At 47.8% G+C, this 26,303-nt stretch overlaps 1 protein-coding gene across 2 annotated transcripts in view; it reads right to left on the bottom strand.

The window, feature by feature from the left end:
- The window catches only part of deptor (DEP domain containing MTOR-interacting protein), a 78,843-nt gene that overhangs the window by 23,327 nt on the left and 29,213 nt on the right, over window positions 1–26,303 (bottom strand). For both annotated transcript variants that reach the window (XM_041902527.2, XM_041902526.2), the window contains exons 6-8: window positions 15,615–15,797; window positions 11,590–11,727; window positions 2,396–2,466 (exon numbers count right to left, since the gene is read on the bottom strand). In XM_041902527.2, the coding sequence (XP_041758461.1) occupies window positions 2,396–2,466; window positions 11,590–11,727; window positions 15,615–15,797 (392 nt within the window). The remainder of the gene's footprint in view (window positions 1–2,395; window positions 2,467–11,589; window positions 11,728–15,614; window positions 15,798–26,303) is intronic.

Genomic DNA, 26,303 nt, shown 5'->3' with positions numbered 1-26,303 from the left:
CGAGGGGAGTGGTCGGTTTTCCTACCCTGGGCAGAGATGGCAATAAACTCCAACCGCCACTCCTCAACTGACCTCACTCCTTTCCAGTGTGTGTTAGGCTATCAGCTCGATTGAACGAGGTATGTTATAGGTTACAGCTTCCTATTAATTATCGCATTAACCCCTCGTTCCATGTGTGTCTCCTCAGGCCGGTGGTAGCTGGCCCACTCCAGGAATCTGAGATACGGGAGGTTCCTCCGCCCCCACTAGATATCGAGGGGGCATCGGCGTACTCGGTCCGTTCCATCCTGGATTCGAGGTGTCGGATGGGGGGCCTGCAGTATCTCGTGGAGTGGGAGGGGTACGGTCTGGAGGAGCGATGCTGGGTTCCTAGGAGGGATATCCTCGATCCCTCCTTGTTGAGAGAGTTCCATTGAGATCATCCGACTCGCCCCGCGCCGCGTTCTCCTGGCCGTCCCCGAGGCCGGTGTCTTATGTTTTATGTTTCTATGTTCACCTGATTGTTGTCTAGTGTTGCGCACCTGTTTCCCATTATAGTATTATGTCATTCCCTATTTAACCTGTTCGCCCCCACTGTGTGTTGTGCGTGTTTGTTACGAGTGTCGTTTGTGAGCGGGTTTGCTCCTCCCTGTGTTTGGAGGTTTTGCTTGTTTCTTTACTATTCAGTAAAGTAGATTTTCATTTAATTCTGTGTCCTGCACTTGACTCTGGCCTACCGCATTACACAGACATTCATGACAAATACACCCAGTCACTACAAAGATACAGGCGTCCTTCCTCAGTTGCCAGAGAGGAAGGAAACCGCTCAGGGATTTCACCATAAAGCCAAAGGCGACTTTAAAACAGTTACAGAGTTGAATGGCTGTGATAGGAGAAACTGAGGATGGATCAACAACATTGTAGTTTCTCCACAATACTAACCTAATTGATAGAGTGAAAAGAAGGAAGCCTGCACAGAATAAACCTTTTCCAAGACATGCATCCTGTTTGCAATAAGGCACTAAAGTAAAACGTGAAAACATGTGGCAAATAAATGTATTTTATGTCCTGAATACAAAGCGTTATGTTTGGGGAAAATCCAACACATCACTGAGTACCACTCTTCATATTTTCAAGCATGGTGGTGGCTGCATCATGTTATGGGTATGCTTGTCATCGGCAAGGACTAGGGAGTTTCTTAGAATTAAAATAAAACGGAATAGAGCTAAGCACAGGCAAAATCCTAGAGGAAAACCTGCTTCAGTCTGCTTTCCAACAGACACTGGGAGACAAATTCACCTTTCAGCAGGACAATAACCTAAAACAAGGCCAAATCTACACTGGAGTTGCTTACCAAGACGACATTGAATGTTCCTGAGTGGCCTAGTTACAGTTTTGACTTAAATCGGCGTGAAAATCTATGGCAAGATTTGAAAATGTCTGTCTAGCAATAATCAACAAGCAACTTGACAGAGCTTGAATAATTTTAAAAACAATAATCTGCAAATATTCTACAGTCCAGGTGTGCAAAGCTCTTAGAGACTTGCCCAGAAAGACTCACAGCTGTAAATGCTGCCAAAGGTGATTCTAACATGTATTGACTCAGGGGTGTGAATACTTATGTAAATTAGATATTTCTGTATTTCATTTTAAATAAATTTGCAAAAATGTCTAAAAACATGTTTTCACTTTGTCATTATAGGTTATTGTGCGAGAAAAAATATATATTTAATCTATTTTGAATTCAGGCTGTAACACAACAAAATGTAGAATAAATCAATCCTTTCTGAAGGCAGTGTATATACAGGATCAGTTCAATACCATATTTATAATGTGCAGGGATACTGGAGTGATAGAGGTAGATATGTATAGGGGTAAGCATACTATATACAGGATCAGTTCAATACCATATGTATAATGTGCAGGGATACTGGAGTGATAGAGGTAGATATGTATAGGGGTAAGGTGACTAGGCATCAGGATATATGATAAACAGAGTAGCAGCAGTGTATATGATGATTGTATGCGAGTATGAGTGTGTAGTCAGTATAAATGTGTGTGCATGTTGTGTGTGTTGGAGTGTCAGTGTGTAGAGTCCTGAGAGTGCATAGAGTGCAAAAATAAAATACAACACAAGGGTCAACTCAGATAGTCTGTGTAGCTATTCTGTTAGCTGTTAGCAGTCTTATGTCTTGGGGATAGAAGCTGTTCAGGAGCATGTTGTTGTCAGACTTGATGCACTGGTACCGCTTGCCGTGTGGAAGCAGAGAGAACAGTCTATGGCTTGGGTGTGTCATGACATGTGTGTTGTGTGTGTGTGCGTGCGTGCGTGCGTCGGACTGTGTGTGTGTGTGTGTGTGTGTGTGTGTGTGTGTGTGTGTGTGCGTCGGACTGTGTGTGTGTGTGTGTGACGTACTGTGAATGTCTTCTTTATGTAGGGGCCTCCTGGGGTCTGCAGCTCCTCAGGATTCACTTGTCTCTTCAACACTGCAAGGCAAACACACACTGTAAGTACTGACACACAGACACACACTGTAAACACTCACACTGTCAGTATGGACACCCCCAGGAGGTGGGGAGGATAAGGAATGTCATGACACACACTGCAGAACAATCCTCATGCAGCAGCAGTAGCTATAGTCTTATCAAGTTGTCTTGTGTGCAGGAGGAGGACAACATGGCTGTCCTGTGTGCAGGAGGAGAACAACATGGCTGTCTGTCCTGTGTGCAGGAGGAGAACAACATGGCTGTCCTGTATGCAGGAGCAGGACAACATGGCTGTACTGTGTGCAGGAGGAAGACACCATGGCTGCTGTTGTTTAAAAGAAAAGAGGACAGCATGCAGTCACATGACCGTGCCTCGAGGGAGACCATTTCCTGTTTCCTTGAGCTGGTTTTAAGACATTCCGTGTGTGTGGGTCCGTGTTTGTGGGTCCGTATCCAGAGCGACTTACAGTTAGTGCATTCATCTTAAGATAGCTAGGTGAGACAACCACATATCACAGTCGTAGTAAGTATACCTTTCCTGAAAAAATAGGTTATCAGCAAAGTTAGTGCTAGCAGTAATCAACATCTCATAGAGGAGTGAGACAGATACCAGACAGCATTCTCCTCTTCATTGATAGAGAGGCTTTGTCCTCACGTAACCTAGGCACTCACATTGACTGGCATCATCAAATCACAAGTAGATCAGAGGGTTGATTAGACCTCGGAGTAAAACTGAATAAAATTGCTGAGGGGAATTATAATGCAATCACAGAATATTGTCAGGAGTTGCTATGGTAGGTGTGGTGTGGAATCAGGCGCAGGAGGCAGAAGTAAAGTCCAACAAAAATACTTTAGTAGATATCACAATAAATATCCAAAACCAGCCCGGAGGCGAGAAAAGCGCGCACAGGCGTATACAAACGGGCGCAATCAACAAGTGCGTAATCTACTCCTAAAACACAAACAAGGAGGAAAGCACAAAATAGCGCACCAAAATACATGTAGCGCAGCAACACGACATGGAACAATTACACACAACACCTAACTAACAACAAGGAAACTAAATAGGGTGCTAATTGAGACATAACACAAAACAGGTGTGACAAACAGACAAAACCAATCAAACAAGAAACATAGAGCGGTGGCAGCTAGTACTCCGGAGACGACGACCGCCGAAACCTGCCCGAACAAGGAGGAGGGGCCGCCCGGCCGAAACCGTGACAGTACCCCCCTTGACGCGCGGCTCCAGCCGTGCGCCGCCCCGGCCTCGGGGACGACCAGGAGGACACGGAGCAGGGCGCGTGGGATGACCACGATGGAATTCGGTCAGCAGGGACGGATCCAGAATGTCCCTCCTCGGCACCCAGCACCGCTCCTCCGGACCGCACCCTCCCACTCCACGAGATATTGGAGACCCCCATCCGGCGTCTCGAATCCAGGATGGTCCGAACAGTGTACGCCGGAGCCCCCTCGATGTCCAACGGGGCGGAGGAGTCTCCTCAATCTCAAAGTCCTGGAGTGGACCAGCTACCACCGGCCTGAGGAGAGACACATGGAACGAGGGGTTAATATTCTTGTAATCAATGGGCAGTTGTAACCTGTAACACACCCTCGTTCAATCTCCTCAGGACTTTAAAAGGCCCCACAAACCGCCGACCCAGCTTCCGGCAGGGCAGGCGGAGGGGCAGGTTTCTGGTTGAGAGCCAGACTCGATCTCCAGGTGCGTACACTGGCCCCTCACTGCGGTGTAGGTCGGCGCTCGTCTTCTGTCGACGGATGGCTCGCTGCAGATGGACGTGTGCAGCGTTCCACGTCTCCTCCGAGCGCCGCACCCACTCATCCACAGCAGGGGCCTCGATCTGGCTCTCATGCCAAGGTGCCAGAACCGGCTGGTACCCTAACACACACTGGAAAGGGGTTAGTCTCGTGGAGGAGTGGCGGAGAGAGTTCTGTGCCATCTCGGCCCAGGGCACATATCTCGCCCACTCCTCCGGCCGGCCCTGACAATATGACCTCAGAAACCTACCCACATCCTGGTTGACTCGTTCGACCTGCCCATTACTCTCCGGGTGGTAACCCGAGGTAAGGCTCACCGAGACCCCCAACCGTTCCATAAAGGCTCTCCAGACTCTGGAGGTAAACTGGGGGCCTCGATCAGACACTATATCCTCGGGTACCCCGTAATGCCGGAAGACGTGAGTAAATAGAGCCTCAGCGGTCTGTAGGGCAGTAGGAAGACCCGGCATGGGAAGGAGACGACAGGCCTTCGAGAACCGATCCACAACGACCAGGATGGTGGTATTCCCTTGTGAGGAGGGGAAGGTCGGTAACAAAATCCACCGAGAGGTGAGACCAGGGTCGTTGTGGAACGGGCAGGGGTTGTAATTTACCCCTGGGCAAGTGTCTGGGCGCCTTACACTGGGCACACACTGAGCAGGAGGAGACATAAACCCTCACATCCCTGGCTAACGTTGGCCACCAGTACTTCGTACTAAGGCAGTGCACTGTCCGGCCAATACCTGGATGTCCAGAGGAGGGGGACGTGTGAGCCCAATAAATCAGCCGATCCCGGACCTCGAGCGGGGACGTACGTCCAACCCACCGGACACTGTGGAGGGCTAGGGTCGGTGCGTAATGCCCGCTCGATCTCCGCATCGACCTCCCACACCACCGGTGCCACCAGACAAGACTCCGGTAGTATGGGAATGGGCTCCACGCACCTCTCCTCCGTGTCATACCGCCGGACAGGGCATCTGCCTTCCCGTTCTGGGACCCAGGGATGTAAGTGATCTTGAACACAAACCGGGCGAGAAACATAGTCCATCGAGCCTGGCGAGGATTCAGTCTCCTAGCTGCCCGAATGTATTCCAGGTTACGGTGGTCGGTCAGAATGAGGAAAGGGTGCTGAGCCCCCTCAAGCCAATGCCTCCACACCTTTAGGGCCTGTACTACGGCTAACAGCTCCCTGTCCCCTACGTCATAATTCCGCTCCGCCGGACTGAGCTTCTTAGAATAAAAAGCACAGGGGCGGAGCTTAGGTGGTGTGCCGGACCGTTGTGAAAGAACTGCCCCGATACCGGCCTCAGACGCGTCCACCTCTACTTGGAAGGGTAAAGTGGGATCCGGGTGCGCCAGCACCGGAGCCGAGGTAAACAGGTCCTTCAGTCTCCCAAAGGCCCTGTCCGCCTCAGCCGACCACTGCAAGCGCACCGGACCCCCTTAAGGAGAGACGTTATGGGAGCTGCCACCTGTCCAAAACCCCCGGATAAACCTTCGGTAGTAATTCACAAAACCCAAGAACCGCTGCACCTCTTTAACCGTAGTTGGGGTTTGCCAATTACGCACGGCGGACACTCGGTCCACCTCCATTCTCACCCCTGACGCAGACAACTGGTAACCCAAAAAGGAGACTGACTCCTGAAAGAACAGACATTTCTCGGCTTTGACATACAGGTCATGCTCCAACAGTCTCCTCAATACCCTGCGCACCAGGGCTACATGCTCGGCCCGAGTAGAACTGTACACAAGAATATCATCTATGTACACCACTACTCCCTGCGCCTGCATGTCCCGGAAAATCTAATCTACAAACGATTGGAAGACTGATGGAGCATTCATTAACCCATATGGCATGACGAGATACTCGTAATGGCCGGAGGTAGTACTAAATGCTGTCTTCCACTCATCGCTTCCCTAATGCGCACCAAGTTATATGCGCTCCTGAGGTCCAATTTTGTGAAGAACCGTGCCCCGTGTAATGACTCCGTCATGGTCGCAATCAGCGGGAGTGGATAACTATATTTCACAGTCACCTGATTGAGACCGCGGTAATCAATACACGGACGCAAACCTCCATCCTTTTTCTTCACAAAAAAGAAGCTCGAGGACGCGGGAGAAGTGGAGGGCCGTATGTATCCCTGTCTCAGAGACTCGGCAATGTAAGTCTCCATTGCTCCCCCGCCGCCTTCCCTTCTAGTGGATGGTCGAAGACAGCACGGAAGCGGCGGGAGAACTCCGCATAGGTGACTGTGGCGGCGTCTATTCCCCTCCATTCGGCGTTGGCCCACTCCAACGCCTTGCCGGTGAGACAGGAGATGAGGGCGGAAACGCTCTCGTATCCCGAGGGCGCCGGGTGTATGGTGGCAAGGTAGAGTTCCACTTGTAATAGGAACCCCTGACACCCGGCAGCGGTGCCGTCGTACGCCCTCGGGAGCGAGAGCCGAATCCCACTGGGTTCCGGTAGTTGGACGGGCGGGCTGTCCGATGGTGATGGTGCGATAGGTGGGGGTGTGGGTACCCGCTGGTTTCCCCATCGATGGAGGGTGTTCATTACGCGGTCCAAGGCGTGCCCGATCTGGTTGATTCGATCCTCTTGACCGCGAAGACGCTCCTCCATGATGTCGGTGGGTGCTCCTGCTGATTCCATATGTGGTGTGTAATTCTGTCAGGAGTTGCTATGGTAGGTGTGGTGTGGAATCAGGCGCAGGAGGCAGAAGTAAAGTCCAACAAAAATACTTTAGTAGATATCACAATAAATATCCAAAACCAGCCCGGGAGGCGAGAAAAGCGCGCACAGGCGTATACAAACGGGCGCAATCAACAAGTGCGTAATCTACTCCTAAAACACAAACAAGGAGGAAAGCACAAAATAGCGCACCAAAATACATGTAGCGCAGCAACACGACATGGAACAATTACACACAACACCTAACTAACAACAAGGAAACTAAATAGGGTGCTAATTGAGACATAACACAAAACAGGTGTGACAAATAGACAAAACCAATCAAACAAGAAACATAGAGCGGTGGCAGCTAGTACTCCGGAGACGACGACCGCCGAAACCTGCCCGAACAAGGAGGAGGGGCCGCCTCGGCCGAAACCGTGACAAATATTTAAATGATTGAAAGAAATCTGGATCGGGACTTTGGTGGATTTATAAAGTTCAACATAAATCCAACATAAGTGGTCATTGTATTGTCAAGTGCTGTCAATCACACTGTAATCACATACATTTCCTCAACATCTATTTGAGTCACTAAGGCTCAGCTATAGCTATAGAGGAAAAATAGCAGTTATTGTCAGACTTCTTGGGGCAGGAAGCTGAGAGCAGCTGCCTGAATGTCTCACCCTCATCTCCCAGTGTTTTTGGGACTTACTGAGTAAAACACTTCACATCTTTTCCAAGAATCTGATTCAAACACTTCCTGTGTATTCCAGAACAATTGTATAGGGCCACTCTGCCCCTTCAGCTCCTCTCCTCCATACGTCTGCTGACTATTTAAAACTAAATGTACACAATTCACAACATAGAGAGAGAACACGAACATATAACTAAACCTTTTAATCTGAATTGTGAAAAGCTAGTAATTCACCAAAAGGCTGAGGAGGAGTTGAGAGGATCAGAGTTGAACAAACTAACATTTGCTTTTGTTTATCTGATCACTTTAGTAAGCGTTTAGTAGCAAGTCAAAATATGCATGCCAACCTCCATGTGCAAGTGTGAGTTGGTTGTAAAAGAGGAGTGTATCAGATATGATAAAAACGTCCATGTTGTGAATGAACAGTATGTGAATAAGCTGTGTATTGTTCTGGGCAAGAGCCTGTGTCATGGTGTAATGTAGTGACAAGGTATTTTTATTCCAGCTGTCACAACTCCTTCATTACGGCCATAGTAGAGACCACTGCTCCGTTGCCATGGTGCTGACTGCTGGGATTTGTCACAGTGGGGGGTTGTGTGTGATGGTATAAACAGTCCCTCTGTCCTAGTGCTGTGCGACGGTATAAACAGTCCCTCTGTCCTGGTGCTGTGTGTAACGTTATAAACAGTCCCTCTGCCTGATGCTGTGCGACGGTATAAACAGTCCCTCTGTCCTGGTGCTGTGTGACGGTATAAAAAGTCCCTCTGTCCTGGTGCTGTGTGACGGTATAAACAGTCCCTCTGTCCTGGTGCTGTGTGACGGTATAAACAGTCCCTCTGTCCTGGTGCTGTGCGACGGTATAAACAGTCCCTCTGTCCTGGTGCTGTGTGACGGTATAAACAGTCCCTCTGTCCTGGTGCTGTGCGACAGTATAAACAGTCCCTCTGTCCTGGTGCTGTGCGACGGTATAAACAGTCCCTCTGTCCTGGTGCTGTGTGTAACGGTATAAACAGTCCCTCTGTCCTGGTGCTGTGCGACGGTATAAAAAGTCCCTCTGTCCTGGTGCTGTGTAACGGTATAAATCAATCAATCAATTTTATTTTATATAGCCCTTCGTACATCAGCTAATATCTCGAAGTGCTGTACAGAAACCCAGCCTAAAACCCCAAACAGCTAGTAATGCAGGTGTAGAAGCACGGTGGCTAGGAAAAACTCCCTAGAAAGGCCAAAACCTAGGAAGAAACCTAGAGAGGAACCAGGCTATGAGGGGTGGCCAGTCCTCTTCTGGCTGTGCCGGGTGGAGATTATAACAGAACCATGCCAAGATGTTCAAAAATGTTCATAAGTGACAAGCATGGTCAAATAATAATCAGGAATAAATCTCAGTTGGCTTTTCATAGCCGATCATTAAGAGTTGAAAACAGCAGGTCTGGGACAGGTAGGGGTTCCATAACCGCAGGCAGAACAGTTGAAACTGGAATAGCAGCAAGGCCAGGCGGACTGGGGACAGCAAACAGTCCCTCTGTCCTGGTGCTGTGTGTAACGGTATAAACAGTCCCTCTGTCCTGGTGCTGTGTAACGGTATAAACAGTCCCTCTGTCCTGGTGCTGTGTGTAACGGTATAAACAGTCCCTCTGTCCTGGTGCTGTGTAACGGTATAAACAGTCCCTCTGTCCTGGTGCTGTGTGTAACGGTATAAACAGTCCCTCTGTCCTGGTGCTGTGTAACGGTATAAACAGTCCCTCTGTCCTGGTGCTGTGTGTAACGGTATAAACAGTCTCTCTGTCCTGGTGCTGTGCGACGGTATAAACAGACCCTGTGTCTCAGTGGGGCGTGCAGCACCTCAGGCTGGCCTGCTGGCGTAAGTCCCCAGCTGTCCCACAGTGAGTATGTGTCTGTGTGGATGACTGCCAACTAATGGCTACTCCCCCTGTTACAGCTCTAGCTAGATCAGCCCTTATTGGGTCATATGGTTCGTACTGTACACACACACACACACACACACACACACACACACACACACACACACACACACACACACACACACACACACACACACACACACACACACACACACACACACACACACACACACACACACACACACACACACACACACACACACACACACACTTTCCATTTCTCAACTCATGTTCTAGGTGAGGGTAGCTCAGGAGAGAGTTCAACAGAAAGAAAATAGCAGGACTTGGCTAACCTGAAATATCCACGCACGCACACCAGCTAATGAAACGTTTACCAACTACTTTCCCCTGACCTAACCCTGGCCTCAAACCCTGTCACCCACACACACACACAACTTTCAACAGCCGCTTTCAACACCCTGCTCTCTCATTTTGAGAAATGGGAGAACCCAATGTTCCGAAGACAGGGAATCTCATACTTAGCATTAACACACAGCTACACACAGCTACTCACAGCTAAAGCATAAAATGTTTTCCATCTTTTTATCAGCAGTCTTAGATAGAAACAGTCTCCTATCCAAGACTAGAGCCTGGATATCTGAAACACAGTCTCCTATCCAAGACTAGAGCAGGGATATCTGAAATACAGTTTGCTATCCAAGACTAGAGCCTGGATATCTGAAACACAGTCTCCTATCCAAGACTAGAGCCTGGATATCTGAAACACAGTCTCCTATCCAAGACTAGAGCCTGGATATCTGAAACACAGTCTCCTATCCAAGACTAGAGCCTGGATATCTGAAACACAGTCTCCTATCCAAGACTATAGCCTGGATATCTGAAACACAGTCTCCTATCCAAGACTAGAGCCTGGATATCTGAAACACAGTCTCCTATCCAAGACTAGAGCCTGGATATCTGAAACACAGTCTCCTATCCAAGACTAGAGCCTGGATATCTGAAACACAGTCTCATATCCAAGACTAGAGCCTGGATATCTGAAACACAGTCTCATATCCAAGACTAGAGCCTGGATATCTGAAACACAGTCTCATATCCAAGACTAGAGCCTGGATATCTGAAACACAGTCTCATATCCAAGACTAGAGCCTGGATATCTGAAACACAGTCTCCTATCCAAGACTAGAGCAGGGATATCTGAAACACAGTCTCCTATCCAAGACTAGAGCCTGGATATCTGAAACACAGTCTCCTATCCAAGACTAGAGCCTGGATAACTGAAACACAGTCTCCTATGCAAGACTAGAGCCTGGATATCTGAAACACAGTCTCCTATCCAAGACTAGAGCCTGGATATCTGTAGGCTAACAGACAGCAAAACTGAGAACAGTTCAGAAGTCTGATCCACAGGATAGAAGACTACAGGGTCAAACCACAGATTGTACACTTCAGATAATGCAGCCATGAGATGGTATGACAGATCCTCTGTAGCCCAATTGGTAGAGCATGGAGCTTGTAACGCCAGGGTAGTGGGTTCGATCCCCGGGACCACCCATACGTAAAAATTTATGCATACATGACTGTAAGTCGCTTTGGATAAAAGCGTCTGCTAAATGGCATATTATTATTATATTATTATCATGACATGTTCCACTACACTGTGACTGCACCATGTTGTGTGATTCTCCCCAGACTCAAGCTGTCAGAGGTCAGGTAGCTGTAGGAACTAGTCTTTAGTACAGATATCAGTCCAGAACAGGCTGGTTCTGTCAGTGTGATGCTGCTACTAGTAACTTAGCTGAGTATCCAAAACACTCCAATTTTGGTTCTGGATACTCAGTAGTTCCTGATCAGAACCTTAGTCTTGTGGAGGAGAGGGTACCAGCACATCACAGGGCTCTTATTCAGACTCTTACCTGTGTGTGTGTGTGTGTGTGTGTGTGTGTGTGTGTGTGTGTGTGTGTGTGTGTTTGAGAGAGTGTGTTAAGGTCACTCAGGGAGAATGGAGAGCCTCTTACCTGACGGTGGTTTGTGTGTGTGTGTGTGTGTGTTTGAGAGAGTGTGTTAAGGTCACTCAAGGAGAATGGAGAGCCTTTTACCTGACTTTGGGTTGCAGAGCACCGGGGGGCTACTACTGAGGGTGGGACTGCTGCTATAGTAACCACTGCTGCCACAGCTGCTACTCATGCTGCTGCGACGGATCCCCACTATCATCTTGATCTCTTTAGTAGGACTCACTGAGAGAGAGAGGGGTGGGGGAGAGGAGAGAGAGGGGGCAGAGAGGGTGGAGAGAGAGAGGGGGGAGAGAGAGAGAGAGATAGAGAGAGGGGGAGAGAGGAGAGAGAGAGGAGAGAGAGCGAGAGACAGAGAGAGAGACAGAGAGAGAGACAGAGAGAGGAAAGAGAGAGAGAGAGGGGAGAGAGGAGAGAGAGAGGGGGGGAGAGGAGAGAGAGAGCGGGAGAGAGAAGAGAGAGATGACGTCATTTCTTCGTTAGCACATTTCCCCCCCTTGATGTAGTCAAAACAAATGTTCAAGGTCTGAGACCCTTTTTTCAATTCAATGTTTGTTCCTTTTCAGAGTGAACACTAAGTATGTCCCAAATGGCACCCTTTTCTCTATACAGTGCACTACTTGGGACCAGAGCCCTATGGAAATAGGTTGCCATTTGGGATGCACATACTGTGTGAAAGTGTTACTGTAGTCAGAGGTTGTGTTGTTAGTTGTAAAAGGATCCCATGCACTTCGTGACTGGCATGTGTAGGTCTATCTAATCAGTCTATAATGAAAGCACTCTTTCCAGGTAAGCTCTATATTGCCTCCATAAAGCAGTACACCTCGGGATGGTTGGACATTCTGTGGCAGGTGGTTGGGCAAAGTCTAAAGAATAATGTCACCATGGAATGTGCATCAGTGCTCTGCAATATCCAGCTGAACATAGAGAATCCAGCTGAATATAGAGAATCCTGCAGAACATAGAGAATCAGCTGAACATAGAGAATCCAGATGAACATAGAGAATCCAGCAGAACATAGAGAATCCTGCTGAATATAGAGAATCCTGCAGAACATAGAGAATCAGCTGAACATAGAGAATCCAGATGAACATAGAGAATCCAGCAGAACATAGAGAATCCTGCTGAATATAGAGAATCCTGATGAACATAGAGAATCCTGCAGAACATAGAGAATCCTGCAGAACATAGAGAATCCTGCTGAACATAGAGAATCCTGCTGAACATAGAGAATCTGCTGAACATAGAGAATCCTGCAGAACATAGAGAATCCTGCAGAACATAGAGAATCCATCTGAACATAGAGAATCCTGCTGAACATAGAGAATCCTGCTGAACATAGAGAATCAGCTGAACATAGAGAATCAGCTGAACATAGAGAATCCTGCTGAACATAGAGAATCCTGCTGAACATAGAGAATCCTGATGAACATAGAGAATTCTGCTGAACATAGAGAATCCTGATGAACATAGAGAATCCTGATGAACATAGAGAATCAGCTGAACATAGAGAATCCTGCTGAACATAGAGAATGAAAAAAAACATTTTGTTGCATCTATGTGTAGTGCTTATGAACATGTTATGAAGTCTCTATAAAGCCACAGTTGTTTGTTTAAAGTGAGAGCCTGTTGTCCATGTGTTAGTGTGACACAGTGAAGTGCAGCTTTAAAACCACGACCGTGTTAATAGCATCAAATGTTTTGCAAAAATCCCTCACATATAGATGTTTTTGTCAGGAACCAAAGCCAGCAGCAGGTAGCACACATCTGTAAGTTGTCGAGGGGCTGTTCCCTCATTCCTTCCTCATTCCAGTGAACATAGAGAATCCTGAAGAACATAGAGAATCTGCTGAACATAGAGAATCCTGCAGAACATAGAGAATCCTGCTGAACATAGAGAATCGTGCTGAACATAGAGAATCAGCTGAACATAGAGAATCCTGCTGAACATAGAGAATCAGCTGAACATAGAGAATCCTGCTGAACATAGAGAATCCTGCTGAACATAGAGAATCAGCTGAACATAGAGAATCCTGATGAACATAGAGAATCCAGTTGAACATAGAGAATCCATCTGAACATAGAGAATCCATCTGAACATAGAGAATCCTACTGAACATAGAGAATCCTGCTGAACATAGAGAATCCTGATGAACATAGAGAATCCTGATGAACATAGAGAATCCAGCTGAACATAGAGAATCAGCTGAACATAGAGAATCCAGCTGAACATAGAGAATCCTGCTGAACATAGAGAATCAGCTGAACATAGAGAATCCTGCTGAACATAGAGAATGAAAAAAAACATTTTGTTGCATCTATGTGTAGTGCTTATGAACATGTTATGAAGTCTCTATAAAGCCACAGTTGTTTGTTTAAAGTGAGAGCCTGTTGTCCATGTGTTAGTGTGACACAGTGAAGTGCAGCTTTAAAACCACGACCGTGTTAATAGCATCATATGTTTTGCAAAAATCCCTCACATATAGATGTTTTTGTCAGGAACCAAAGCCAGCAGCAGGTAGCACACATCTGTAAATTGTCGAGGGGCTGTTCCCTCATTCCTTCCTCATTCCAGTGAGTCTCAACGATAAGAGACAGACCACAACAGTTAACTGGAACTTAGAGGAACTCACAGTACCGCACTTTCCTCTGTAACCTTGGAAGATTCTCGTCATTAGGAGTCTGTAACCGTTTGGTATAATTGCTTTGTCTGCCAGCTCCTTCTGAAGGGGATATTAAAAGAATGTAGCTGACGAGGTTGTTAATTTAGCTGACTTTAGCTTCTCATTATGGGTCTTAAAACCTACTGATGGCCTTTACCCACATACTGTACACTCTACAGCACTCCCGTAGGTCCAAAATGATTGGATAGGTGTCTGTAAGCAATATGGCCAAACATCCACCAAGCCTTTTAGAAGGCAAGGAGAACCAATCATCACATTGGTTAAGCCTTCACAGTCTTCTCAGATATTCAGACAAGTAGGGAGTAGGGATGTAAATGATGAGTACATGTAAATGATGTAAATGTAGGGAGTAGGGGTTGTAGTGGGATTCAGCCCCAGTGTAACTGTAGATAGTGCCTAGGGAGTAGGGACTAAGGGTTGTAGTGGGATTCAGCCCCAGTGTGACTGTAGATAGTGCCTAGGGAGTAGGGGCTAAGGGTTGTAGTGGGATTCAGCCCCAGTGTGACTGTAGATAGTGCCTAGGGAGTAGGGAGTAGGGGCTAAGGGTTGTAGTGGGATTCAGCCCCAGTGTGACTGTAGATAGTGCCATGGAGTAGGGAGTAGGGGCTATGGGTTGTAGTGGGATTCAGCCCCAGTGTGTCTGTAGATAGTGCCATGGAGTAGGGAGTAGGGGCTAGGGGTTGTAGTGGGATTCAGCCCCAGTGTGACTGTAGATAGTGCCTAGGGAGTAGGGGCTAGGGGTTGTAGTGGGATTCAGCCCCAGTGTGTCTGTAGATAGTGCCTAGGGAGTAGGGAGTAGGGGCTAGGGGTTGTAGTGGGATTCAGCCCCAGTGTGTCTGTAGATAATGCCTAGGGAGTAGGGGCTAGGGGTTGTAGTGGGATTCAGCCCCAGTGTGACTGTAGATAGTGCCTAGGGAGTAGGGAGTAGGGGCTAGGGGTTGTAGTGGGATTCAGCCCCAGTGTGTCTGTAGATAATGCCTAGGGAGTAGGGAGTAGGGGCTAGGGGTTGTAGTGGGATTCAGCCCCAGTGTGACTGTAGATAGTGCCTAGGGAGTAGGGGCTAGGGGTTGTAGTGGGATTCAGCCCCAGTGTGACTGTAGATAGTGCCTAGGGAGTAGGGAGTAGGGAGTAGGGGTTGTAGTGGGATTCAGCCCCAGTGTAACTGTAGATAGTGCCTAGGGAGTAGGGAGTAGGGGTTGTAGTGGGATTCAGCCCCAGTGTGACTGTAGATAGTGCCTAGTGAGTAGGGGCTAAGGGTTGTAGTGGGATTCAGCCCCAGTGTGACTGTAGATAGTGCCTAGTGAGTAGGGGCTAAGGGTTGTAGTGGGATTCAGCCCCAGTGTTACTAGATGGTGTGGTTACAACAAGTCCTGATGTAAAAAGGGCTTTATACCTACATTTGATGGATCGTTAGACAATTAGGTTTACCAGATAGGAAGCTGGTGTTGCCTCCCTCTGGGTTCTGTTTGCGGAGACAGAAGGGGCTGTCATGGCTCTCTGGGATGGTACGACAGCGCTCGTTCAGCAGCTCCATCAGACGCCGTCTCCTCCTGAAGTTCAGTCTGAACTGGTACAGCAGTCCTCCATCCACAAAGTGGTGCTTGTTTGTCACTGTCAGGGAGAAACACAGAACAAAGTATTGTTTAGGATCTTTCAGTTATGGTTTCATATAACTGACTGTAAAGTCCTGGTAACTATAGGTGTTTTTTTGTGTGTTACTTTTACCCCTTTTTCTCCACAATTTTGTGATATCCGGTCACGGCCGGCTATGACACAGCCTGGGATCGAACCCGGGGCTGTAGTGACGCCTCAAGCACTGCGATGCAGTGCCTTAGACCGATGCACCACTCGGGAGGCCCTCAGGTAACTATAATTATTGTTTCATTTAACTGACTGTAAATCCTGGTAACTATAGTTATTGTTTCATATAACTGACTGTAAATCCTGGTAACTGTAGAATAGGAGGTAGTTCAGTTCAATTATTCCTATCAGGCAGAACACCTCCGATGGTGCCTCCAATGCCAGTAATCAGCTAAGTCTCTTAGGGTTGGGCTGGTGCCCACACAAACACACACACACACACTCACACACACACTCACACACACACTCACACACACACACACACTCACACACACACACTCACACACACACACTCACTCTCTCTTTAGCTTGGGCCGTCATTGTGCCAACACTCTCAGTACAGGGGGCGGCTCTGAATGCTCCTTAATCTCCAAATCCCTTGAAAGACATAAAGCCAACTCTGACTGACTATACGACTAAAGCCATCCATGAATCAAATCCTACTCTCACTTGTGTAACTAAGCCATAAAGCCTGCATAACTGTGCCAAGGGGTTAGGACTCAGGACTTAAAGGAAAACTCCATCCAAAAACGATATGTTTGCATTTGTTTCATTAGTCAATTTTTTATATAGTCCCAAAATGTTTTGCATGTCAGCAATCAATTTTTCAAGATATATAACTTTCAAAATACCAAAACAACCCACAATGTGGATCCATCCAGGCAGGGCTGCTATTGTTCTACAGTTCAGTCATTTAAAGTATGCAGTGTGTGTATGCATGTGTGTGTGTGTGTGTGTGTACGCTGTTGTGTGCGTGTGTGTGTGTGTGTATTGTTATGATGTGGGGGAAGGTTTATGTTAGGACATAGACAAACACACTACCATGATACACTTCCACACTTCAACCCCAGGTGGCAACACCAACCGGGTCATGGCTGGGTTCTGCCAGGCAGCCTTGATAATTCCTCAGGTGCGAGCGATCAAGTTGATTCTGAGAGAGGAGGCCAGAAGCCTCTCAGACAGTTTTTCTTAGTTTCTTTGTGTTAGTCAAACTCTTTAGTTAGGCCCGCCTCTTTGTGTTAGTCAACCTCTTTAGTTAGGCCCGCCTCTTTGTGTTAGTCAAACTCTTTAGTTAGGCCCGCCTCTTTGTGTTAGTCAAACTCTTTAGTTAGGCCCGCCTCTTTGTGTTAGTCAACCTCTTTAGTTAGGCCCGCCTCTTTGTGTTAGTCAAACTCTTTAGTTAGGCCCGCCTCTTGTGTTAGTCAAACTCTTTAGTTAGGCCCGCCTCTTTGTGTTAGTCAAACTCTTTAGTTAGGCCCGCCTCTTTGTGTTAGTCAACCTCTTTAGTTAGGCCCGCCTCTTTGTGTTAGTCAAACTCTTTAGTTAGGCCCGCCTCTTTGTGTTAGTCAAACTCTTTAGTTAGGCCCGCCTCTTTGTGTTAGTCAACCTCTTTAGTTAGGCCCGCCTCTTTGTGTTAGTCAACCTCTTTAGTTAGGCCCGCCTCTTTGTGTTAGTCAAACTCTTTAGTTAGGCCCGGCTCTTTGTGTTAGTCAAACTCTTTAGTTAGGCCCGCCTCTTTGTGTTAGTCAACCTCTTTAGTTAGGCCCGCCTCTTTGTGTTAGTCAACCTCTTTAGTTAGGCCCGCCTCTTTGTGTTAGTCAACCTCTTTAGTTAGGCCCCGCCTCTTTGTGTTAGTCAAACTCTTTAGTTAGGCCCGCCTCTTGTGTTAGTCAAACTCTTTAGTTAGGCCCGCCTCTTTGTGTTAGTCAAACTCTTTAGTTAGGCCCGCCTCTTTGTGTTAGTCAAACTCTTTAGTTAGGCCCGCCTCTTTGTGTTAGTCAACCTCTTTAGTTAGGCCCGCCTCTTTGTGTTAGTCAACCTCTTTAGTTAGGCCCGCCTCTTTGTGTTAGTCAAATTCTTTAGTTAGGCCCACCTCTTTGTAGTTTTCTTAGTGTATTTTGGGTCACCATTTTGAACGAAGACTAATCTGCTTGGACAGGCCAACCAAGCGAGTCCTGACTGAGGTGGCCCTGGACCTAAGGTAAGGTTGCTGTCTCCTGGGCACGTGTACATACAACACGGTCCTCATACGCTGATTTCTCACATAGATGCACATCTTAAAATCAGGTTACAGACCATGTAGCTAGGCCTACGAAGAACCCTAGACACTCCTCCCAGTCGCTCGTCCCTCCACCATTCTGTCTTGTAGGATGTGGAACTCCTATTCAAATATAGAGCATCCGCCATTCAAAAAATATCTCTGTGCTCTCGTATGACTCTCCATGAAATAGGCAGAATAACTAGCTAGCTACATTTTTACAAACGTTGACAGTGATTTAATAATTTGCAATTGTGAGAAAATAAAAACAAAGCGGTGGCTATCTCCTGCACACATTCTGTGCCAGGATGTTGGTCGCCAGGCAGTGACTTGATCAGCTGTGTAGCTAACTGTTGTAGCTAGCTTACTGACATAACTAGCTAGCTAGTCAGCTAGCTCCTCCTTCACTGACATAAAAAGCTTGCTTACCCTGTTTAAATTACCCTGAAGTTGTAGACATGCAGCCCCGCAATTAAGACGAACTGACTGTTAGCAAAAATCAGTCCATAGATCAGTATGTTTCTCCGTGATCGTATTTTTGGGGTCTGACTCGGGAGGAACAGCTGCTTCATGAAAACTCATAATAACATTAGCATTAGCATTACTTGCTACAGTAGCTTGCTAGCTAGCTTTTGTTGGAAGATTCAACATTGTGTGTTCAGTACTAAGTAGATAGCTGGTTGGTTAGCAGCATCGTTTCAGTCAAATATCATTTCAGTGACTGGCTCGGCTGTTTTATGCTAGTTTTCGTGCACATAGTCAAACTTCAGAAATACTGCTCATTGAAGCACAATAAACCTTAGCTACAGTGAGGGAAAAAAGTATATGATCCCCTGCTGATTTTGTACGTTTGCCCACTGACAAAGAAATGATCAGTCTATAATCTTAATGGTAGGTTTATTTGAACAGTGAGAGACAGAATAACAACAACAAAATCCAGAAAAACGCATGTCAAAAATGTTATAAATTGATATGCATTTTAATGAGGGAAATAAGTATTTGACCCCCTCTCAATCAGAAAGATTTCTGGCTCCCAGGTATCTTTTATACAGGTAACGAGCTGAGATGCCGTTTTACAGCCCTCTAACCAATTGTACTATTATGTGTGTTTTTCCGCGTTATTTGTAATTTATTTTGTACATAATGTTTCTGCCATCGTCTCTTATAACCAAAGAGAGCTTCTGGATATCAGGACAGCGATTACTCACCTGGTATTGGACGAAGACTTTTTCTTCAACGAGGCGTTCGCGAAGGATATTCTACAGACTCCCGACAAGGCCCAGATCCCCGTCATTCGCGTGAGGAAGAGACGGAGATATCGTGGACGCAGATCCGGGTGCCTTGTAAGGATCCGACGGCGAACGAGTAAACTGCCTCTCCCATCAATCCTATTAGCCAACGTTCAAGCTTTTGAGAATAAAATGGACGATTTAAGATTACGGTTATCCTACCAACGGGACATTAAAAACTGTAATATCTTATGTTTCACGGAGTCGTGGCTGAACGACAACAATGACAACATTCAGCTAGCAGGCTATACGCTACATCGGCAGGACAGAACGGCAGACTCCGGTAAGACGAGGGGCGGCGGTCCGTGTATATTTGTAAACAACAGCTGGTGCACAAAATCAAATACTAAGGAAGTCTCAAGGTTTTGCTCGCCTGAGGTAGAGTATCTTATGATAAGCTGTAGACCACACTATTTACCAAGAGAGTTTTCATCTATATTTTTCATAGCTGTCTATTTACCACCACAAACCAATGCTGGCATTAAGATTGCACTGAATGAGTTGTACAAGGCCATTAATCAACAGGAAAACGCTCATCCAGATGCAGCGCTCCTAGTAGCCGGGGACTTTAATGCAGGGAAACTTAAATCCGTTCTACCTCATTTCTACCAGCATGTTAAAATGTGCAACCAGAGGGGAAAAAACTCTAGACCACCTTTACTCCACACACAGAGACGCATACAAAGCTCTCCCTCGCCCTCCATTTGGCAAATCTGACCATAACTCTATCCTCCTGATTCCTGCTTATAAGCAAAAACTGAAGCAGGAAGCACCAGTGATTCGGCTAATAAAAAAGTGGTCAGATGACGCAGATGCTAAGCTACAGGACTGTTTTGCTAGCACAGACTGGAACATGTTCCGGGATTCTTCAGACAGCATTGAGGAGTACACCACATCAGTCACTGGCTTCATCAATAAGTGCATCGATGATGTCGTCCCCACAGTGACCGTACGTACATACCCCAACCAGAAGCCATGGATTACAGGAAACATCCGCACTGAGCTAAAGGGTAGAGCTGCCGCTTTCAAGGAACGGGACTCTAACCCGGACGCTTATAAGAAATCCCGCTATGACCTCCGACGAACCATCAAACAGGCAAAGAGTCAATACAGGTCTAAGATTGAATCATACTACACTGGCTCTGACGCTCGTCGGATGTGGCAGGGCTTGAAAACTATTACAGACTACAAAGGGAAGCACAGCCGCCGAGCTGCCCAGTGACACAAGCCTACCAGACGAGCTAAACCACTTCTATGCTCGCTTCGAGGCAAGCAACACTGAAGCATGCATGAGAGCACCAGCTGTTCCGGACGACTATGTGATCACGCTCTCCGTAGCCGATGTGAATAAGACTTTTAAGCAGGTCAACATTCACAAGGCCGCAGGGCCAGACGGATTACCAGGACGTGTACTCCGAGCATGTGCTGACCAACTGGCAAGTGTCTTCACTGACATTTTCAACATGTCCCTGACTGAGTCTGTAATACCAACATGTTTCAAGCAGACCACCATAGTCCCCGTGCCCAAGAACTCTAAGATAACCTGCCTAAATGACTACCGACCCGTAGCACTGACGTCTGTAGCCATGAAGTGCTTTGAAAGACTGGTCATGGCTCACATCAACAGCATAATCCCAGAAACCCTAGACCCACTCCAATTTGCATACCGCCCCAACAGATCCACAGATGATGCAATCTCTATCGCACTCCACACTGCCCTTTCCCACCTGGACAAGAGGAACACCTACGTGAGAATGCTATTCATTGACTACAGCTCAGCATTCAACACCATAGTGCCCTCTAAGCTCATCACTAAGCTAAGGATCCTGGGACTAAACACCTCCCTCTGCAACTGGATCCTGGACTTCCTGACGGGCCGCCCCCCAGGTGGTAAGGGTAGGTAACAACACATCTGCCACACTGATCCTCAACACGGGGGCCCCTCAGGGGTGCGTGCTCAGTCCCCTCCTGTACTCTCTGTTCACCCATGACTGCATGGCCAGGCACGACTCCAACACCATCATTAAGTTTGCCGACGACACAACAGTGGTAGGCCTGATCACCGACAACGATGAGACAGCCTATAGGGAGGAGGTCAGAGATCTGGCCGTGTGGTGCCAGGACAACAACCTCTCCCTCAACGTGACCAAGACAAAGGAGATGATTGTGGACTACAGGAAAAAAAGAGGACTGAGCACGCCCCCATTCTCATCGACGGGGCTGTAGTGGAACAGGTTGAGAGCTTCAAGTTCCTTGGTGTCCACATCACCAACGAACTATCATGGTCCAAACACACCAAGACAGTCGTGAAGAGGGCACGACAAAGCCTATTCCCCCTCAGGAGACTAAAAAGATTTGGCATGGGTCCTCAGATCCTCAAAAAAATTCTACAGCTGCACCATCGAGAGCATCCTGACTGGTTGCATCACCGCCTGGTATGGCAACTGCTTGGCCTCTGACCGCAAGGCACTACAGAGGGTAGTGCGTACGGCCCAGTACATCACTGGGGCAAAGCTCCCTGCCATCCAGGACCTCTATACCAGGCGGTGTCAGAGGAAGGCCCTCAAAATTGTCAAAGACTCCAGTCACCCTAGTCATAGACTGTTCTCTCTGCTACCGCACGGCAAGCGGTACCGGAGTGCCAAGTCTAGGTCCAAAAGACTTCTCAACAGCTTCTACCCCCAAGCCATAAGACTCCTGAACAGCTAATCATGGCTACCCGGACTATTTGCACTGCCCCCCCCACCCCATCCTTTTTACGCTGCTGCTACTCTGTTAAGTATTTATGCATAGTCACTTTAACTCTACCCACATGTACATATTACCTCAACTACCTCAACTAGCCGGTGCCCCCGACATTGACTATGCAACGGTACCCCCCTGTATATATAGCCTCCCTACTGTCACTTTATTTTATTGTATATATAGCCTCCCTACTGTCACTTTATTTTACTTCTGCTCTTTTTTTCTCAACACTTTTTTGTTGTTGTTTTATTCTTACTTTTTTGTTTAAAATAAATGCACTGTTGGTTAAGGGCTGTAAGTAAGCATTTCACTGTAATGTCTGCACCTGTTGTATTCGGCGCATGTGACCAATACAATTTGATTTGATTTGATTTGATTTGATTTGGAGCACACTCTTAAAGGGAGTGCTCCTAATCTCAGCTTGTTACCTGTATAAAAGACAACTGTCCACAGAAGCAATCAATCAATCAGATTCCAAACTCTCCACCATGGCCAAGACCAAAGAGCTCTCCAAGGATGTCAGGGACAAGATTGTAGACCTACACAAGGCTGGAATGGGCTACAAGACCATCGCCAAGCAGTTTGGTGAGAAGGTGACAACAGTTGGTGCGATTATTCGCCAATGGAAGAAACACAAAAGAACTGTCAATCTCCCTCGGCCTGGGACTCCATGCAAGATCTCACCTCGTGGAGTTGCAATGATCATGAGAACGGTGAGGAATCAGCCCAGAACTACACGGGAGGATCTTGTCAATGATCTCAAGGCAGCTGGGACCATAGTCACCAAGAAAACAATTGGTAACACACTACGCTGTGAAGGACTGAAATCCTGCAGCGCCCGCAAGGTCCCCCTGCTCAAGAAAGCACATATACATGCCGTCTGAAGTTTGCCAATTAACATCTGAATCATTCAGAGGAGAACTGGGTGAAAGTGTTGTGGTCAGATGAGACCAAAATCAAGCTCTTTGGCATCAACTCAACTCGCCGTGTTTGGAGGAGGAGGAATGCTGCCTATGACCCCAAGAACACCATCCCCACCGTCAAACATGGAGGTGGAAACATTATGCTTTGGGGGTGTTTTTCTGCTAAGGGGACAGGACAACTTCACCGCATCAAAGGGACGATGGACGGGGCCATGTACCGTCAAATCTTGGGTGAGAACCTCCTTCCCTCAGCCAGGGCATTGAAAATGGGTCGTGGATGGGTATTCCAGCATGACAATGACCCAAAACACACGGCCAAGGCAACAAAGGAGTGGCTCAAGAAGAAGCACATTAAGGTCCTGGAGTGGCCTAGCCAGTCTCCAGACCTTAATCCCATAGAAAATCTGTGGAGGAAGCTGAAGGTTCGAGTTGCCAAACGTCAGCCTGGAAACCTTAATGACTTGGAGAAGATCTGCAAAGAGGTGTGGGACAAAATCCCTCCTGAGATGTGTGCAAACCTGGTGGCCAACTACAAGAAACGTCTGACCTCTGTGATTGCCAACAAGGGTTTTGCCACCAAGGACTAAGTCATGTTTTGCAGAGGGGTCAAATACTTATTTCCCTCATTAAAATGCAAATCAATTTATAACATTTCTGACATGCGTTTTTCTGAATTTTTTTGTTGTTATTCTGTCTCTCACTGTTCAAATAAACCTAACATTAAAATTATAGACTGATCATGTCTTTGTCAGTGGGCAAACGTACAAAATCAGCAGAGGATCAAATTCTTTTTTCCCTCACTGTAGATGTAAAATGGGGCAACTAAGGCTTCCTCACCAAAAAAACGAACATTGACATATTTACTGTTTTAGCTTAGATTAATTCAGACAGTTTTGAAGCAGAAATGGGGTTCAGCAGACGATGTCACCTAGGTAATATTTTGAATGTTTTATCCGTCCATTGTAGCCAGACTACTTCTGATCTATCGCATTATCCTTTGCGAGATACGAGACAGATCAGTGCAGGCGGAATCTGATGTAAGACAATGAACAAGTGCAGCAAAATTAGTAGGCTAGTTATTGGTTTTGTCCCAGTATGGCCTGTGCCAGCGGAGGAGAGGAATCCAGACAGAGGCAGGGTGTGGGTGGTGGGTGTGAATCCAGCGATGATGCAGTCTCTCTGGAGTTGGAGCCCTGCCTGCCTGCTCCCTGGTCAGCCCATTGTCCTGCTGTCACACAGACACAGGGCACGGGAAGAGCACAAAAACACTGCACGCTCTGCACTACACGGCCCAGCAAACTGGAAACAGCACGCTCTGCACTACACGGCCCAGCAAACTGGAAACAGCACGCTCTGCACTACACGGCCCAGCAAACTGGAAACAGCACACTGCACTACACGGCCCAGCAAACTGGAAACAGCACGCTCTGCACTACATGGCCCAGCAAACTGGAAACAGCACGCTCTGCACTACATGGCCCAGCAAACTGGAAACAGCACGCTCTGCACTACACAGCCCAGCAAACTGGAAACAGCACGCTCTGCACTACACGGCCCAGCAAACTGGAAACAGCACGCTCTGCACTACACGGCCCAGCAAACTGGAAACAGCACGCTCTGCACTACACGGCCCAGCAAACTGGAAACAGCACACTCTGCACTACACAGCCCAGCAAACTGGTAACAGCACGCTCTGCACTACACGGCCCAGCAAACTGGAAACAATATAGGAAATATGGTGCCATTTGGGCGGAAGCCTGGTCTGTTGAGGATGCGAGGTGAATATCGGACATATTCTCGCAGTTCTGGACAAAATTGTGATTTGTGATCCCCATTGCTGTCATAGGGTATGATTGGCTAGGATATAGATTGCACTACACAGCCTAGCAAACTGGAAACAGCGTGCTCTGCACTACACAGCCTAGCAAACTGGAAAGAGATTGCATCTCAGAGCCTGTACTGAGCCAACAGGCAGCCAACAGGCAGCAAGCAGGCAGCAAGCAGTCTCCATACAGTACTATCCTGCTGCAACTCACTGCTGGCTTGTCTCTGATGATAGATAAGCAGGGTTGGGCCTGGTCGCTCCTAGGATGGGAGACAACTCTGATGTGCCACAGTCAAGAGAACCAGAGCTGATTATATTAAAGTGCTGAATACGTGAACATGACGACAAGGTGAACGGTGCATGGGACTTTTCATCCTATTATACAAGTGGAATCACACAGTACATTTCTTTTGTGTGCCGTTCACCAGTTTTAAATTAAAATGTCCTTTACAAAGTCACCAAAATGATTGATCTTCCTCTCAAATGTCAGCAATTGAATTAGCAGTAATTCTCCTCTGTGTCTGAATCAGTGTCAGGTTCACCGTTCAGCTCAAGTCAGGACAAGACACTGAGCTTGTGTCCCAAATGGCCCTCATTCCCTTCATGGTGCACTACTTCTGACCTGGGACAATAGGGCTCCCGTCAAAAGTAGTGCACTATAAATGGAATGTCTAGGGTGCCACTTGGGACACATCCTGAGACTGGGTTGGGAGCCTGGGCTGAGAGGAGGGCAGAGAGGAGGGCTGAGAGGAGGGCTGAGAGGAGGGCTGAGAGCTGAGAGGAGGGCTGAGGGCAGAGAGGAGGGCAGAGAGGAGGACTGAGGGCAGAGAGGAGGGAAGAGAGCTGAGAGGAGGGCTGAGAGGAGGGCAGAGAGGAGGGCTGAGAGGAGGGCTGAGAGGAGGGCTGAGAGGAGGACTGAGGGCAGAGAGGAGGGCAGAGAGGAGGGCTGAGAGGAGGGCTGAGAGGAGGGCTGAGAGGAGGGCTGAGGGCAGAGAGGAGATTTGAGGGCAGAGAGGAGGGCAGAGAGCTGAGAGGAGGGCAGAGAGCTGAGAGGAGGGCTGAGGGCAGAGAGGAGGGCTGAGAGGAGGGCTGAGGGCAGAGAGGAGGGTTGAGGGCAGAGAGGAGGGTTGAGGGCAGAGAGGAGGGCTGAGGGCTGAGTGGAGGGCTGAGGGCAGAGAGGAGGGTTGAGGGCTGAGAGGAGGATTGAGGGCAGAGAGGAGGGCTGAGGGCAGAGAGGAGGGTTGAGGGCAGAGAGGAGGTTTGAGGTCAGAGAGCTGAGTGGAGGGCTGAGGGCAGAGAGGAGGGCTGAGGGGAGGTTTGAGGGCAGAGAGGAGGGCTGAGTGGAGGGCTGAGAGGAGGGCTGAGGGCTGAGTGGAAAGTTGAGGGCAGAGAGGAGGTTTGAGGTCAGAGAGCTGAGTGGAGGGCTGAGGGCTGAGT

The sequence above is a fragment of the Coregonus clupeaformis genome, chromosome 17, assembly GCF_020615455.1.
Source record: "Coregonus clupeaformis isolate EN_2021a chromosome 17, ASM2061545v1, whole genome shotgun sequence".
NCBI classification, from domain to species: Eukaryota; Metazoa; Chordata; class Actinopteri; order Salmoniformes; family Salmonidae; genus Coregonus; species Coregonus clupeaformis.
This window is presented reverse-complemented; position numbering and strand designations above follow the sequence as displayed.